This window comes from Catharus ustulatus, chromosome 1 (genome assembly GCF_009819885.2).
Source record: "Catharus ustulatus isolate bCatUst1 chromosome 1, bCatUst1.pri.v2, whole genome shotgun sequence".
NCBI lineage: Eukaryota > Metazoa > Chordata > Aves > Passeriformes > Turdidae > Catharus > Catharus ustulatus.
In genome coordinates, this window is record NC_046221.1 from 7,077,173 (window position 1) to 7,093,657 (window position 16,485).

Here is a 16,485-nt window from a genome sequence, read left to right on the forward strand (position 1 = left end):
ACTTTAGTTAGTTAGGAAGGTTTTTAGGATTTGAAACCTCTATTTCAAAAGAAGCTCTCCTGTTCAGCAGTATTTTGTGCTAATTTAGCTCCAAATGTTCTGGGTGCCTCCATGGAAGTAATTGGGTGAATTATTGTGGTGCAGCTCTGTGTACAGCACCTGCCTGGCAGCACAGCTCTGAGTTAATATTTAAGAACTACTGCAGCACCCTCAAGTGGTGATGCTGATCTGTATTTACAGTTGGTTTTTCCCCAAGTATTTATTTCTAGGCTTGTGGATAATTTCAGTTTTGGGCTGGCCTGCTCAGGTATTGTCAGTCCTTACTCAGGTAAAGTGCTCACTAAATACAATTTATCACACTGGAATCTGAACAGCAATCTCAGGGAAGTTTTCCTTGGATTGTCAAATCATTTTATGGAGACCATAAAGCATTTTCTGTGCCTGCAGAGCCTGTAACTCCGGGTTTTGGCTAGAATAAATAACCTGAGAACCTATAGAAAGAGAAACCAGCACGTTGGGGTTTTCCTCCAGACTGTGGTGCAACCATGGAACAACTGTGGCATGAGAAACACAATATCTTGAGCACACAGTGACATCTATAACAATGACTTGGGAAGAATGAGTGTTATTTCTTAAGGAATTTTTACTATCCTTATGGTTTAGTTCTTTTTCCATTAGCTACCTATTTTAAACAAGCAGCTGGGCACCAGATCAGATGAACAGCCCTGGTTTGAGGCCTTGCTGCTTCCAAAATTAGCAAGTGGCACCTCTCCTGATGTTTCATCTCCTAATTCTGCTGAGCCTTCCCAGTAACAGGAGTCATTACCCTGTAGAACAAAAGGCCACAGGATAAAGCATGTGCACCCTCCTGCCCAGGACAGACCTACAGCAAATCCCTCAGCTCCACTGCTCTCATCCCTAAAACACTGACGAGAAGTTTCATCTCAGAAATTTACTGTAAGCCTTAATGGGTGCTGCCTCTACTTTAAGGGCCTTAAGTGGAAACAGATATCAAAGTGCTTACTCTCTTGTCACTTAAAACAATGTGTACTGGACACAGTGCACAGAGTGGGGGGAGTGGAAGAGCTCCCTCACCTCCAGAGCTGCTCTGTGCCCTGGGTGATAATGCTGTGGGTTAGCAGAATGGCACAGCTGCTGGTTTACCACCACAACTTCTACCATGTCTGGCATCTTTTCTGCATTAAACTCAGAGAACAGACTTGAAAAACACTGTAAAAACCCCAATTTTATAGGAGGCAGCCCAGATTCTAATTTATAAAATTGTATTGATCCAAATGAATTTTCTTCAAATTATTATTAATATTTAATTTCAATTTTTTTTCTTTTTGCCATCTCTCAGCTATTTGACATAGAAAATAGAAATCACTACAATTATAAGCTTTGTCCTCCTGTCTTTTTTTTAACCTCTCTTTTGAAAAAAAGAATCATTTTAAATGTGCCATCTAGGTTGCCATCCATATAAGAGACTGCATTGTGTTCAGAAGAGAAGCATGTCAGTAGAGGGCAGGGTCCAACAGCAGTGAGTTTCCAAAGGGATCTGATAAAGAAATGACAACTATTTTCTAATATGAACTATATAATAGGCAAAAACTTTGTGTGATGGAGCATATTTAATTGAAAGTCAGTTCTCTGATCTTAAAGGCCTGCTGTCACCTTAGAAATCAGAGTGTGATCTTTTTTATTGTATTTTTTTTCTATAGAAAAGCACTACTGGTAGCAAAAAAGAGAGAGAGATTACTTTGTAAACTTGCCTTAGGCTGCTCTTAAAATAAGCAGAAAGGTTCAGCCAGGACTCTCCCACCATGGCTGCAGTACTAAGCTGGGATATTCAGGCAGCCCACACTGCAGCTGACCCACAAACCTATTTTATGACATTTTGGGGCACGTGTGGGGCTTGCAAGGTGACAGGGCAGGCAGCTTCTGCTGCCTCTCAAACTAGGTGGCCTGGCTAGAGAATTGTCTGTGATGGAGAGGGGAGCCAAGCTCAGCAAGAGGATCCCAGTCAAGGTTGAGTCATGATAACAGGGAGCCCCTCAGCCTTGGGTCAGGAGCTCAGTGCACAGGAACATCACAGATGCAGCAGTGCTCCTCCACAGCTCCCTGGCTAAAACAGGCCAAAGATGGCATGATGGCCAGGGTACTTATTTAGAAATGACTGAGTGTTCTGAGAGCAACGCTATTTCAGGCTTAGGAGATTGGGAAATTCCAAATATTTGTGCCCCCTTCAGGTGTTTTCTCTCTTTTTCCATAGGATAATGTAATCATAGTATTGTTTAGTTTGGGAAAGATCATTGATACAGACTGATAAACCATGTCCCAAGTGCCACATCTACACATCTATTAAATACCTTCAGGCAGTGACTCCACCTCTGCTCTGGACAGCCTGGATCAGTGCTAGACATTCCTTCCCAGGAGGAAATTTTTTGTAATATCCAGTCTAAATCTCCCCTGATCAACTTGAGACTGTTTCCTGTCATCCTGTTTCTTGGAAAAGAGACTAATCTCAACTGGGCTACAGCCTGATCCAAGGGAGCTGTAGAAAGCAATAAGGTCTCCCCTGAGCCTCCTTTCCTCCAGGAAAGCTCCCTCAAATACTCCTTATGAGACCTGAGCCCTGATACACACAAGATTTCCAACACTTTTTTGCAAATTCTTTAATACAAAGAAAGTGTGTGCGTTTCAAGATAAGGCAGATGTTTTTTGTAGGAAAATCCCAGGTCGTTTAAATTCCTGCCTGTCCTATTCTAGCAAAACACAGTTTTGCCCCATTTTGGGGTGACTGTCCTACTTTCTGGTTATGTCATCTCTATTATCCAGCAAATGTTTCCACCTCTGACAAGTTGTTGCCTGCTTTTGTCATCATGTGCCACAAACGTCGGTGCCGCGTGTGCTTCCTCTTCAAGGACCCGGATGGTTCTGAGTGACACAACTGGGCCATGCTCACTGGTTTTGAAGCATCACCCACTTCCAAAAATACCAAGCAATAGAAGGATAGACACCTTTGAATGGGGGGTATTCTTTTCTCAGTAAAGGAAATTTTCACAAGAATGATCTTCCCCAGACTCAGTAGCGCATTCTGTTTTGCCAAGTTGCTGGATAGACAAGGACATATTTAAATGGGTGGATAATAGCTAGAATAAACAATTCCCACAGAAAAATGGTAACATTCACTCAGCCTCGTGAAGCTGAAGAAGGTTACAGTGTGGTTGTTTATATGAAATCATAGCAGATATTGCGTTGAGAAACAATTTAGTGATATAAGAACTGTAAATTCCAGATAAATGGTGATGCTGGTTCCATCTGCCCATTGCTGATAAGGTTCCTGGAGGGCTGGCATCAGCCAGTGTAGCAAGTGATGTTTCATCACAAGTTACTTCTCTAAGTCATGGTGGCCTCAATTTTTTCAACAATTGCATTCAGTGTTGGTGTTTTTGCACAATGCAGCTCTGGTTGTGCTGCTGAAGTTGTGTTGCAGGAACTGCGATGAACTCAACAGCTGAGTTTAGACCCTGGTGTGACATTTTTAGCTGCCTAGTTGCTGTTTACCTGCTTTTGTGGAGAGGAACAGGAGGATCTGCATGCTGCTGTGTTCCTGTATACTTGGAGAGAATTAGATTATTTTTGTCTGGAAGAACAAACCTTTTTCAGAGGTTTGAAATTATCAGTTGCAGTCAGAATTTCCCAGCATTGCCTTTGTCACGCTCTTATTCAGATCATGATGAAGCAGCTTGTATTTTTTCTATTAGTGGAGTCCTGAATTGCTTTTATCTGTGTGGTGAAATTATTGAACATCTCTAAAATTAGTTTTCATACTTTCTTCAGTTCACTTGACATACTTTTATGATTCCTTGGCATATGCAAATAAATAAACCTATAGATCTATCTTTAAGTCAGGAGTGACTAGATCTGTGCCTGGCTTGTTTCACAAAGCATTGGGTTTATTTGTTTTTTAAAGATATTATTTAACAAGCCAATAAGATCTCTGTCAGTTTAACTAGCACTGGAAATAAAATGCCCCTAAATTTAAGTACATGCAGTGAATACATCAAGATTCACATGAATATCCCCTGGAATTTTCCAAGGCAGCAGCTCATATTGATTATACCATCACTGATCTGATTTTGATAATTCCAGCACCTCACCTTGCTGAATACCCTTGCAAAGATTAGCGCCTCTGGCATATGTTGAAAGAGTTCAGTAAAATAAAAAGAAGCACATATGTTGGTGAGTTTAATCCAGGTTTTTAAAATAAAAACCTCTCATTGGTTGGCTTGTTTATTGACCCTAAACATCTTTGGTCATAAACTTTTTTTTTAAACTGGTGAAGATGTAATTTATTAATCTCCTATCAGTATTCAATTATTTTCTTTGTGTCTCCCACCTTCAAAAAAGTGAATACACGGTTTGACAACCGTTTATAATCCTGTATGTATAAAAAGAAACATTTACGAACTTTTTAGTAACTTCCATGAGCCTCAGCCATTTTTTACTTTATGTTACTGAGACAGGTGAATTGAACAAACAGTGTAAGTTGTACTTAGAAAACTATGAGAAAACCTGTAGGCTTTTTTCCCTTAATCAGTTTATGATGGCAAATAGGCAGGAAAGAACATGCACCAGCACTGAGAGTGAAGAAGCACAAATATCTACCAATTTAAATTAGTCCCAAATCCAAAATGGGTTTATTTACTTTTAGGTGATTTCAGGGAACTTCAGACAGGCAATCTCAAGCTGTGCTCTATAAAATCCCTGCTCACAGCCCACTTAGCTCCAGATGACTGGAACTCTTCAGATGCTTTCGTGTACAGCCTGAAAACTGCCTGAAATACCCCAGTCCAGTTCTGTACATTCAAAACTGCCCATGGAGACAGCCCACAACAGCTCCTCACCTGTCTGTTATCCTGATGGGAGGCACAAACTGGGATGAATGGTACCTACAGCCTTCCAGATTGTTTGGCTGATCTGGTATTTATTCCTAGAGAATATCCTACATGCCCCCTCAAGGGAGGGGTTTTACAAACCTCCACCGTTGCTCCTTTCTCTGGAAATGCTGCAAGAAAAAAATATTTGAATATGCTGAATCTGTGCCAAACTGGAGGAAGAAACATATGTCTGGCAGGGCCAGAAGGGGAACAAAGGAGTGGGAGGATATTTGGTTAGCCTAAGGTAGCTTGAGATGTCCACTTTTCTAAATGTACCTTTTTCTCTGCATATTCATGTTTCTCTCTAGGCTTTCCTTTCAGCTGGGGGGTTCCAAAACCTAAAATTGTGTCATTACATCCCCTGAGTCTTTTAGTAAATCTAGGTTTTAGTTCTTTTCCAAGCAATAAAAAAAGCCTGTGAATTTAGTGACAGCTAGTCTGAGGAGTCAGATCTGTTCAAAGAAAATCTTTGTATTATAAAAAAAAGTCTTTAAATTAAATTATTTTGTCTTGTCTGCTCCCTTTGAATCCTGTGGCATGCATTTGAAATGCTAACTCATTAAATCCCTTCTGCTTCTCCAAGATTCTTCATGCACAAGTTCTTTTTGGCAAGTGGAAATTCAGAATTTCTCCAAGGTATTTTGTTTCTGCGTGCTGCCAGTTTTACAGCGGTGAATTAGGGAGGAATTGCATCAGCTTCTCCCAACTTGGGCAATTAAGGATGTGCAGATGTGGCTTACGCACACAAATGGAGCAGGAACCTTGTGCATCCCTTTCACATGTAGAGCTGAGTGGATCTCTTGCCTTGAGTCATTCTGTCTGAGGTGACAGAGGGATGCTTTTGCAAGATGGTTGCTTTTCTGATAGACCTGCAACAACCTACTTTGCCTGTCTGAAGACAAATATATTCCCTTTTCTTACTGAAAACCCCCTTGAGAGATCAGATTAATCAGGCAACCTGGTTGCTGTCATGACTTATCTGACTTGAGTACCAAACCCTGGCAGGTTACAAAGCAGAATGTGCAGAGTGGAGACCGACTCAGTGATGTTAGCCAAGTCTCACATGGGTGCCAACAGCTCGTGGCATCCAAAGAAAAATGTATTTGTCTGTAATGCTCGGCTTCCTGGCTTCTCTTGAAGACACAGAATTGGGATCTCATCCTAATGTCTCTCAGATAAAGCTCCCAAAGACAGAATGTTAATTAAGACAAGAAAGACAGTCTGCAGTACAAATTTTTATTGGTATGATTGTCAGTACCAGCTACAGGGCTAAGCCAGGACCCTGATGTGGTGTGAAGCTGTACAAACACATGTACCTTAGTGTTTTCTTTTACTTAGGCTTTGCATAACCTTTTTTAGAACCAGACTTGCACAGCCATTGTTCCTGATTCCTCTCTTCTGCATTGGTTTCTTTTTTGTCCTGCCTTTCATCACCTCTGCACCAACTGCAAAATCATAAAAACCATATGGGAAAGACCTTCTTGGTCATGTGATCTATAGTTTTGCCAGTTGGCAGGATTATGCCTTACAGCACACTTTCTAAAGCCTCATACAGGCTATTTATAAGTGCCCTCAGCATTAGGACTTTCACCCATTTCCTTTGGACTCAGTCCTGCTCACACTACCGGGAAGAAGCTGCTGATATTCACCTACGTGCTCTTGAGTTCATTTAATTAGGGCTTGGTGGGTACCAAGACTTCTGGTGGTTACAATCACCTGAATTACTGACCACTGAGAGAACATTTATCCACCAGGTGTTGGAATTGCCCTCTGCAGCAGCTGATCTCCCTGGTTTTGAAAATGCTCCCATTGTGTGGCTCCAATTAACCTTGTGCCACCCCAGCCTGGCTCCCTGCTCCCCAGGCACGCTGGTGCTTTCCATCTCTGACAGTTTTGGTCCATTTCTTTTCTGCCTCTTTGACCTCACTTGTCTTCATCTCCTTTTTCTCTCAACCCTCCTGGTATTTCACTGTGTCCCTGCCTCTTCTGTATGCTTTTGATTTTTTTCTTCTTGGCTCCCTCTGGGCCCATCTCTTCTCCTGAAGAGCCTTTTCTTCCAGCCTGCTTTCTTTTTTCCCCAAAATTTTGTATCCTGTGAAGCCACCATTGTCTATTATTGCCAGTACTTGAGTATCAGTATTTTTTATTCCCCACAAAAGCCTTCATTCCACCACTTGTGGAAGACTAAATTATTTTTGTGGTGCTCAGAAAACTAATTTTACCAATATTTCTCTTAGTCCAGCTTGGAGAGCTTCCTTGTTTACTTAGGGAGACTTTGGTTTGTTTTATTTTTTTTTACTCATTATAAGATTATTTTTCTGAATAGTGTGTGATTCCAGAGAAAAATATACTTCTCTATGTCCTCACTCACTGTCCAGTGCTGCATTGCTACATCACTTGCTCTGAGATGCTGTTAGCACAAATAATGAGCTGAGAAAGTGAACAGCTCAGCATACTAATTCCCCAATACATACTGCCCCTCCACACCCTACTGTCACTTCTCTTGACACAGGGCAATGCTGCCCCCAGCACACCCATTAGATCCAAATGAATAATCAGGTGTATCCTCAGGGACTGCTGAGTTGGTGCATTTGACACAGGAAAGGGATTTCCTGTTCTGGTGTGGTTGGGTTTTTGACTCCAGGAACAGATGTATAGAAGGGATAAGCCTGGGGGCATTCGAGATTCATGAGCTGGATGATTTTATCTTGGCTGATCACGGTGATAGGCATTAAAATATTGTATCTTTGTCTCTTTAGTGACTAGGCGATTGCTATTGTAAAAACCCCAGATGTTTTATATTAATAAATGCAGTCACTTTAAGAGAAAATACAAACTTGGCTTTTTTGGGAGTGATATTAAAAAAAAAATCAGGAAATTCTAAAGTTCCTTTACAAGTTCATTAGAAAATGAAAGTATAATAGTTCAAATAATAAAAAGTGCAGTTGAACTATTGAAAAATTATCTTTTGTTAAAAAATCCCACTAATCAGCTACTTAATAACTATCACCACTTGAAAACCAGAAACATGTTTAGCTCTGTCTGCAACAAACTCTATATTATTTAGCTGGCAGGCTCATAAATTGCTTTGTCAGAACAGAAGAATGGAATGTGAATAACAATGCATGAATTCCATGACAGGTAGAAGTTATATCTAAATGAAAAATATCCAGGAGTAATATTGCTGGATTGTTTCTTCACCAGTGTTATTCTGAGCTGATTTGTCTGAAAACAAATATTTAATGTAAAGTTTTGAAGGCAGTAGGGCTTGGGTTTGACCTGCTTTTGATTGTGTTACATTAATAGTGCTGAAATACGGGGACACTGTTTATTTATACAACATGGGGAGAAAAAAATGTCATTTTTATCTGAATGCTTTAAAAATGCCAGTAAAATACTTTGGTGCTGCAGGGAAAATGTCTTAACTAACACACTTTGTTTTGATGGAAATGTCACTAGTTAGGAATCAAACCTCCCTTCAAAACTTTGGATACTGAATTAAATATACAACTAAAAGATGCTTGAGGACACTGTTTTGAAGTGCTTTGATTTTTATCTTGGGATCTCATTGCAGGGTTTAGGGAAATGATTTTTCTTACATGTAGGATGTGTATTTAAAGACAAGAACCTTACGCTTGTACTTTTGAAATATTTTGCATCTTTACACATGTTCCATAATGCGAATTGCTCACTTCTCTCAACTCTTGCCATGGGCTGGCAAGGTCTTTTGCTGCAATGCAAGCCCAGTTCTGATGTGGTGTTTGTTTAGTGCCATTTTGCTGCCATGTCCCGATGTTTGTTGTGTTTCTTTGTTTTGGCTCCGTGCTTTCCATGCCCTGTTGGTGTGCACATTGTATCTACTCACATCACCAGGACGTTGTGGAGGGCTCTGGGCTCATGCACAGAGGAGCAGCAAATCAGCCACGGACTTGCAGGTGGAGGGCAGAGGTGCTTCCAGCACTGAGCAGTGCCTCAGGAGCCCTGGGCTGTGTCCCTCCCCACCACAGCACATTTGCAGGGACAAGCCACATCCTGAGATAACTTGTGCACAGGCAGGCTGGAGTGCTCTCCAGAGTCCCTGATGCAATCATCTGGGTCTCCTGTGACTCAGAAAAATCCTCCTGCTTTTAGCAATGGCACTCATAGACTGGTCCTGGTGCATCTTGTTGCTGGGGTTATTCCAGATATTTCTGCCTCCAGCTGCCTGCTCAGCCCTTCCACACAAGGTCACTCTGGCTGTAGCAGGGTGACAGAAATGTCTTGCAGCTCCCAACTGGTGCAAACCATCTTCCTTCACCCACTATGATATCCAGAACATGACATTAAATTGTTTCTGCTGTCCCTGGTCTGTCGTGGAGGGGAGAACAGGAATCAGAAATGCCTTAAATAGCTGTAATTATTTATTTTTGGGTGAATGAATCACAGCCCAAAGCTACATGATCAGGATCTTTTGGTGGATGAGGACCATTTGGCTGTTTGGTTTTTTCTGAGCTTTTCAAGTATTTGAAATTGCAATTCTGTGTTCCCTTAATATAATTTTTCCATGAATTGTGTACACATATACATGCCCAATACATGCATGCATGACTAAGCAAACTCAATTATGTGAAATCTTCGTTCTTAAGAATTAGAACCACAAAAAATGTGTTTGGATCTGAATTGGTCCTTAGAGGCTCTTTTGGTTTTGAATTAGGCTGTGATTCTGAATGTTTTCTTTTTTTTGTACTTTCTTTGAAACTTTTTAATTCAGACATTTAATCTTTGGTGTTTTTTCCTGCCTAGTGGTTTTGTCTTGCCTTTTTGTGGCTTTCTTTGATTATTCCTTTGTGTCCTACTTTTTCCTTAGAAGTTAAAAATGTATTGTTTCTTTTAATTTTATTCTCTTGTTCCTTTTATTTAGTGCTAGTTGTCACCAATTCCAAATATCATAAAGCTGTGATTATTCCAAATATCATTAATACAGTTCAAGGTGGAATTTAGCTGAGCTATGTGTCCAGATTTTTGATAGTCAGTTTGTGTCTGAAACAGAAGTTACAAGGGGTCCAAGTGGCTTCTGGAAAGTTACCTGGAAAGTTATGATCGATGTCACTATGACTTAGAATCCAGACCTTTGCTTCAGAGCATAGTGTGCTCAACTTGTTTTCTAATTAAATGTCAGGATCTCAGTCGTGAAGATCAAAATGATTCCTTCTTTTAAGTTCCATCAGGAAGGAGATAGAGCGTTTGTTTTTGTTTTCTCTCTTGATAAGATAAGGTTCCCTTTTCATCTAAATGTTAAGACTTTTCATGCCTGGCTTTGAAGACACAAATAAAAAGGAGTGGATTAAACTATTCAGACGGAAAGAGATTTTTGATCAGGCAGTTATTGAAATCATGGAGGGGGGGAATCGTTGCACTTTAGAGTATTGTATATGTGATCTACTGAAGTGGTTTTTTTCTAAGACTAATGGTATTATCAGAGGTGGTATTATGGGCAAGATGATATTATCTTAACTGCTAAAACTTTAAGTAAGAACAGTGTTTAGAAACAGAATTTTAGCCCATAAAATCCACTAGTTACATGATAACGAAGTTTGTGAGCTCTTCAGCAAGTCTCTCAATAGCAATGGGCAAACACTGATTTATGCTTTGTGTGTTGTGATCCCAATATCTCTGGTAAAATCAGAGGTCAAAGGGGAGGATTTTGGAGAGCAGAAGAGGGGACAGCAACTCTGCCACTTTCCTTTAAACCTAAGCATCTGTTGCTATGGAAACCCCGATGCCCGGTGCTGGAGCAACGGGAATTGTCACCCTCTGTCCCGAGCAGCCGTGCTGGGCTGGCAGGGCAGGATCCCGCTGGCATCTCGGCGGTGCCGGCCCGAGTGGTGCCCCCTGTCCATCCCCAACAGTGCCCAGTGCAGTGCTCTCCTAGCCCCAGCAGTGCCCGCTTGTCCCTGTCCCAGCAGTCCCCCCTGTCCCAGCCCCAGCAGTGCCCGCTGTCCCCAGCCCCAGCAGTGCCCGCTGTCCCGGCCCCAGCAGTGCCCGCTTGTCCCTGTCCCAGCAGTCCCCCCTGTCCCAGCCCCAGCAGTGCCCGCTGTCCCCAGCCCCAGCAGTGTCCCCTGTCCCAGCCCCAGCAGTGTCCCCTGTCCCAACTCCAGCAGTGTCCCCTGTCCCAGCCCCAGCAGTGTCCCCTGTCCCACCCCCAGCAGTGTCCCCTGTCCCAGCTCCAGCAGTGTCCCCTGTCCCGGACCCAGCAGTGCCCCCTGTCCCATCCCCAGCAGTGTCCCCTGTCCCAGCCCCAGCAGTGCCCCCTGTCCCAGCCCCAGCAGTGCCCGCTCTCCCGGCCCCAGCAGTGCCCGCTCTCCCGGCCCCAGCAGTGCCCCCTGTCCCAGCCCCAGCAGTGCCCGCTCTCCTGGACCCAGCAGTGCTCGCTGTCCCAGCCCTAGCAGTGTCCCCTGTCCCAGCCCCAGCAGTGTCCCCTGTCCCAGCCCCAGCAGTGTCCCCTGTCCCGGACCCAGCCGTGCCCCCTGTCCCAGCCCCAGCAGTGCCCCCTGTCCCAGCCCCAGCAGTGCCCGCTGTCCCAGCCCCAGCAGTGTCCCCTGTCCCAGCCCTAGCAGTGTCCCCTGTCCCAGCCCCAGCAGTGCCCGCTGTCCAGTTCCAGCAGTGTCCCCTGTCCCGGTGCCAGCAGTGCCCGCTGTCCCAGCCCCAGCCGTGCCCCCTGTCCCAGCCCCAGCCGTGCCCCCTGTCCCAGCCCCAGCCGTGCCCCCTGTCCCAGCCCCAGCAGTGTCCGCTGTCCCGGCCCCAGCCGTGCCCCCTGTCCCATCCCCAGCAGTGCCCGCTGTCCATCCCCAGCAGTGCCCCCTGTCCCAGCCCCAGCCGTGCCCCCTGTCCCAGCCCCAGCAGTGTCCCCTGTCCCCGCCCGGAGCGCGGAGCGGTGGCCGCGGTGCCCGGGCTGTGTGAGCGGGGCCCGGCGGCCCCGAGCAGAGGCCGTGGAGGGGGTTCTCGCTGTGTCCCGGCCCTGGTTCCGTGCCCGATCCTGCCCCCGACCCTGCCCCAGACCCCAGCCCAGCTCCAGCCCATCCCCGGCTCCCTCCCCGGCGCCGGGATCGCGGTTGTTTATCCCCGGCCGGAGCTGCCGCGAGCAGCTTTGGGCGGATTTCCACTGAGGGGCGCTGAAGCACGTTTTAATGCAGCAAAAATGAATTAATACAAAAATAGCAAGAGACGCGATTTACCGAATTATTTTGAAAAGCGACGACAACGACCACCTCCCAAAAACCCGCAAGCCGCCTCTTGTCCCTCCTGCCCCCGGCCGTGGGAGGAAGGAGACGGGCGGAGGGCACGGGGAGCGGGCTGTGCCTGCTCGCCGGGCTGAGCCGTGCCCGCTGGGGCAGGGCAGGGCAGGGCAGGGCAGTGGGGAGGCTTCGCCCTCCCTCCCTCGCCCCTTCCTTGGGGCCGAGCCACTCCGCGCACAGCGGCCTCTCAGAGCCCCTCCAGCTGCCGGTCCCGCCTTCCAGCCTCGCCTTCCCCCTCCCCACCTCTTTTTTCTCTCTCGGCTGGCGATCAGGTGTCTGTTGCCTTTTTTTTTTTTTTTTTTTTTTTAAATTTTTTTTTAGTTGTTTCCCCGGGAAAAAAAAATAGGCAGGAAAAAACCCCAGAAGGTACCGAAAAGGAGATGATCGTAGAAGAGCCCTCCTTCCCAAGAAGGGCAACGTGCTTTGAATGAGGCTTCCCAGCCTCTTCCACTCCGTCTCACACACTCTGTCACTCTGCCTCTCGCTTGTGCACACTGTTGGTATGCGACCTCGGAGGCGACTGCTCCGCCACCTCTGCCTGGGGAGCCGCTGACAGCCAGCGATTGAGCCAGCCCCCCTTCCTTTTTTTTTTTTTTTTCCCTGCTTTTGCAAACACACACGCACACCCCCAAAGCACATTTAATGCTGATCCACTCAGTCGCCATTATCGGGGGTACGTCTTCGTGGAGTGTTTTGGGTTTTGTTTTTTTTTTTTTTTTCTCTTCTATATTTTTTTCCTTCCCAACACTGGATGGTGCAGCATTCCCGGGGCCTGTGGTGTTACGGCTCGATTGCGTTTTATTATTTATTTATCTATCTTCTCTCTTCTTCCTCTCATCACTCCCCCGTCTCTGCTCTCTTGAACCCCCGGGCTTCTCTCCGGTTGCCGGTGCAGAGCACCGGGGAGCAGGATCCCTCTCTCTCCCTCCCACCGATGTGGGACTGATCCTCACCCGCGTGTAGCATGCTGTAGCCAAAAAAGAAGAGAGGAGGGGAAGAAAAAAAAGAAGCGGTTCTCTTTCCCTCCCTCTCCCTCGTTTCCCGCGGATTGACTTCATGGCTTCACTGTACCAGCGGTTCAGCGGGAAGATCAACACCTCCCGCTCGTTCCCCGTTCCCCCCGAAGCGAGTCACCTCCTGGGCGCCCAGAGCAGCGAGGAGGACGGCGCTGCCGGCAAGACCCCGCGTCCATTGCAACAGGAAGGCAGCCGGCCCCGCTTCCAGTACCAGTCGCGAAGTGACTGCGAGGAGGAGGATGTAAGCGCCGGTGTCGTTCGCGTGGGGCTGGGTTGGGTTTTGGGTACCCCCCCCTCCCCGCCCCCTGTCCTGCGGGATGGCTGGGTGCCCCTCTAAGCTGGCAGCGATTTCTTGCGGTTTGTCCGCTCTTCCAGGCGGGTCTTTGCGCTCCTGTTCTTGCTCTGAAGTGCCGGGAATAGTACGGGACGGAGCCCGCTGGGAGTCGAGCGGAGCCGGGACTCGCCCGCCCCCGCGCTGCCCCCGCAGCTCTCCCCTTACCGAGCTCCTTGCGCGGCTCTCCGCTCCCGTGGAGCGGGGCTGGGGGGAGCGGGGTCAGCACCTTCGGAAACACCAAGTGCCAGCTCCGTCCGGCTGCCCCCAAGCTACGCGACAAGGCTCCCCACCCCTCCTTTTAATTTTTTTTCTTTTAATATTTTTATTCTTGTTTTGTTTTTATTCCGTGTTTTACCCTTTAACACTCCCGGGGCAGAAGTCTTCACCTTGTCTTACCCTCCTCGCTTTTCTGTCAGCCTTTCCCTAACCTGGCAGCAGGAAAACTTTTTAACCCCTGAGCAGCCGTTTCTGGGTCTCTCTGTCCCCGCTCCCCGCTGCCCCAGGGCGAGCCCCCGCAGGGAGCCGCAAACTTCGGCCGCGCACCTTCCGCTCTCCGCTTCCGAGAGCAGAGACTTCAAAGGGTGCATCTGCATATCGCCTTAGTAACGAGTGACTAATCCAGGCCGCTGGCTGCCTGCTGTGTCCGATGGAGTTAAACTAGTCTGGGTCGATTGCTCTGTTTCTTTCGGGGTGGTGAGGAGGGGGGCAGGGGATTTGGAGAGCAGGAAGACTGAGAGAACAAGAGCCAGTGATAGATCAAAACATGTGGATCCGCATGGCTGGCTGGTGTTAGGTTTGCAGAGGGATTTGAGTGTGTTTTGCCTCTGTGGAAGCACACACAAGGGGAAGCAAATGGCTGCAGTTGGGAATAATGTTTGTGTCTGTTAAAAATACTTCTTGCCCGAGTGGGACGCGTTAGCTTTGTAGCAGGGTTTAGCTTTGGCTTTGGGAGCCTTCCCAAGCAAGGCACAGCTTCAAGCCACAACAGCAGGGCTGCTTCACTCAGAGGAGAGAGTTGTGTATGCAAGGAAATGTCCTCGGATTATCTTTTAAATCCCTATCCATTCTCCCGTCCCTTCGTAAAGGCTTTTGTGGTCCATAGAGCAAGTGCACTTCTGTCAGAGATGGGGCCAATCGACCTAAACCTCTCCCCGAGGTGACAGAATGCTGACAGCCCCGGGGGACAGCAGTGACAGGGACCCGAATTGACTCTTCTCTGTGACCCGCTGACTGCCAACGATCTTGGCACTCTGCTCCTTGGCCCTGGCCAGCTGCAGGATGGCACCGGGCCCCTTTCCCGGTCGCCCGCGCCCGCTCGTGACTCTCTCCCCGTGGGGCTGGGGACACGGGGCCCTTCCCGGCCGTGTGCTGGGCTCTAGATGTCGCTGCGAGCCAGCGCAGTGCCACCTCCAGGGCTGGGCTCAGGCACATTTTCCTCATTGTTTTAATTTCGCTTTCCTGGATTTGGAGACAGCAGATGTCTGGAGCCGCTTCTCTGGTCACCAGAAGCGCTGAGGCCAGAAGCAGAGGAAAGCCTGTGCGAGTGGTTTCTGCTGACAGAAAACAATGTTAATACGAATATCCTTTAACTTCTAAGAGGAAAGTTTTTCCATCTTGCTTTCTTTTTTATTTTTTTTTTTTTTCTTCTCCCCCCATCCCCTCAGAGTTGTGTGGGTGAAGAGTGTGCTGGGCACTGCTGTTTGTTGGGGGACAGAGGGACACAGTAGTGAGGGACACTGCTGTCTGTATCTTCTGCAACGAAGTGCAAAAAAGTGCGGCCAGAAGCAGGGATTTGGGGTGACTTCTAAACAAATGCACGTGGACACTTAGTGTGAATTGTTTCTAAAGGGGGCAGCCTGTCTGAGAAAGTCCCCTGGGCCGGGTCGGCAGCTCACAGCTGCTCCCTTCCAGCAGAGACTGGGCAGCCTGAGCTGTGGTCTCGGCAGAGGGTTCAGGTCGGGAGGATGAAGTCATGGCAAAGCAGTGGAAAGGGTCGTGCCATAAATGGTGAATTTCAGGGAGCGGGGTCCGGCCCGCGGGGCCAGGCCCGGCAGGAGGGGGCGGGACGGCCGGAGGTGTCCGCGGTGCTGAACCGGGGCGGAGCGGGACGGGGGAGCTGTCCGAGGTGCCGAACCCCTCCTGTCCCGAGTCAGAAGGAGCTATCCGAGGTGCCGAACCCCTCTGTCCCGTGTCAGAAGGAGCTATCCGAGGTGCCGAACCCCTCTGTCCCGGGCCAGGAGGAGCTGTCCGAGGTGCCGAACCCCTCTGTCCCGGGTCAGAAGGAGCTGTCCGAGGTGCCGAACCCCTCTGTCCCGGGTCAGAAGGAGCTGTCCGAGGTGCCGAACCTCTCTGTCCCGGGTCAGAAGGAGCTGTCCGAGGTGCCGAACCCCTCCTGTCCTGGGTCAGAAGGAGCTGTCCGAGGTGCCGAACCCCTCTGTCCCGGTCAGGAGCACTGTCCGAGGCACCGAACCCCCTCCTGTCCCGGTCAGGAGCGCTGTCCGAGGTGCCGAACCCCTCTGTCCCGGGGTAGGGGGAGCTGTCCGGGTTGCCAGCCCCTCCTGACCCAGGGAGGAGGAGCTGTTTTCTCTCCCAAACATGCCCAGGACCCGTGCCAAGGCGGGCTGACAGTGACCTCTTGCCCTTGTCTGTGGCAAGAACAGCAGAGACAGAGTGTCAGGAGTCAGGCTCACTCAGGATGAACAAATGCAGCCCTGGGCATAAGACCCTGGAGAAAAGGGGGAAAATGAGGCAGAGAGCTGGCAAAGACCATGAGGGAAGAATAAGGAGAGTGGTCTGTTTGTGCAAGGTGCCAGGAGTGCTGTGCTCATCATGGGAAAGGGCTTAAGGAGACAGCACCGGAAACTCTTTCCTAATATTGGACTTCTGTTTTCTGTTTTGCACAAGTGGGACATTCATGT

General features: G+C 47.8%; 1 protein-coding gene and 1 long non-coding RNA gene across 4 annotated transcripts in view; one reads left to right on the forward strand and one right to left on the reverse strand.

Annotated features, from left to right (window-relative positions):
- The window catches only part of DPP6 (dipeptidyl peptidase like 6), a 573,188-nt gene that overhangs the window by 165,186 nt on the left and 391,517 nt on the right, over positions 1-16,485 (forward strand). The window contains exon 1 of one of the 3 annotated variants that reach the window (XM_033053970.2): positions 13,090-13,474. The exons of the other annotated variants lie outside the window; for them this stretch is intronic. Coding sequence (XP_032909861.1) covers positions 13,274-13,474 — 201 coding nt within the window. The 5' untranslated portion in view covers positions 13,090-13,273. Of the gene's footprint in view, positions 1-13,089; positions 13,475-16,485 lie in introns of those variants that run through there. 3 annotated transcript variants of the gene reach the window in all.
- On the reverse strand, positions 12,914-13,379 carry LOC116993448. The gene is made up of 2 exons (XR_004417296.1): positions 13,289-13,379; positions 12,914-13,184 (listed from the first exon to the last, which is right to left on the reverse strand). It is a non-coding gene; the product is annotated as an uncharacterized LOC116993448 (long non-coding RNA).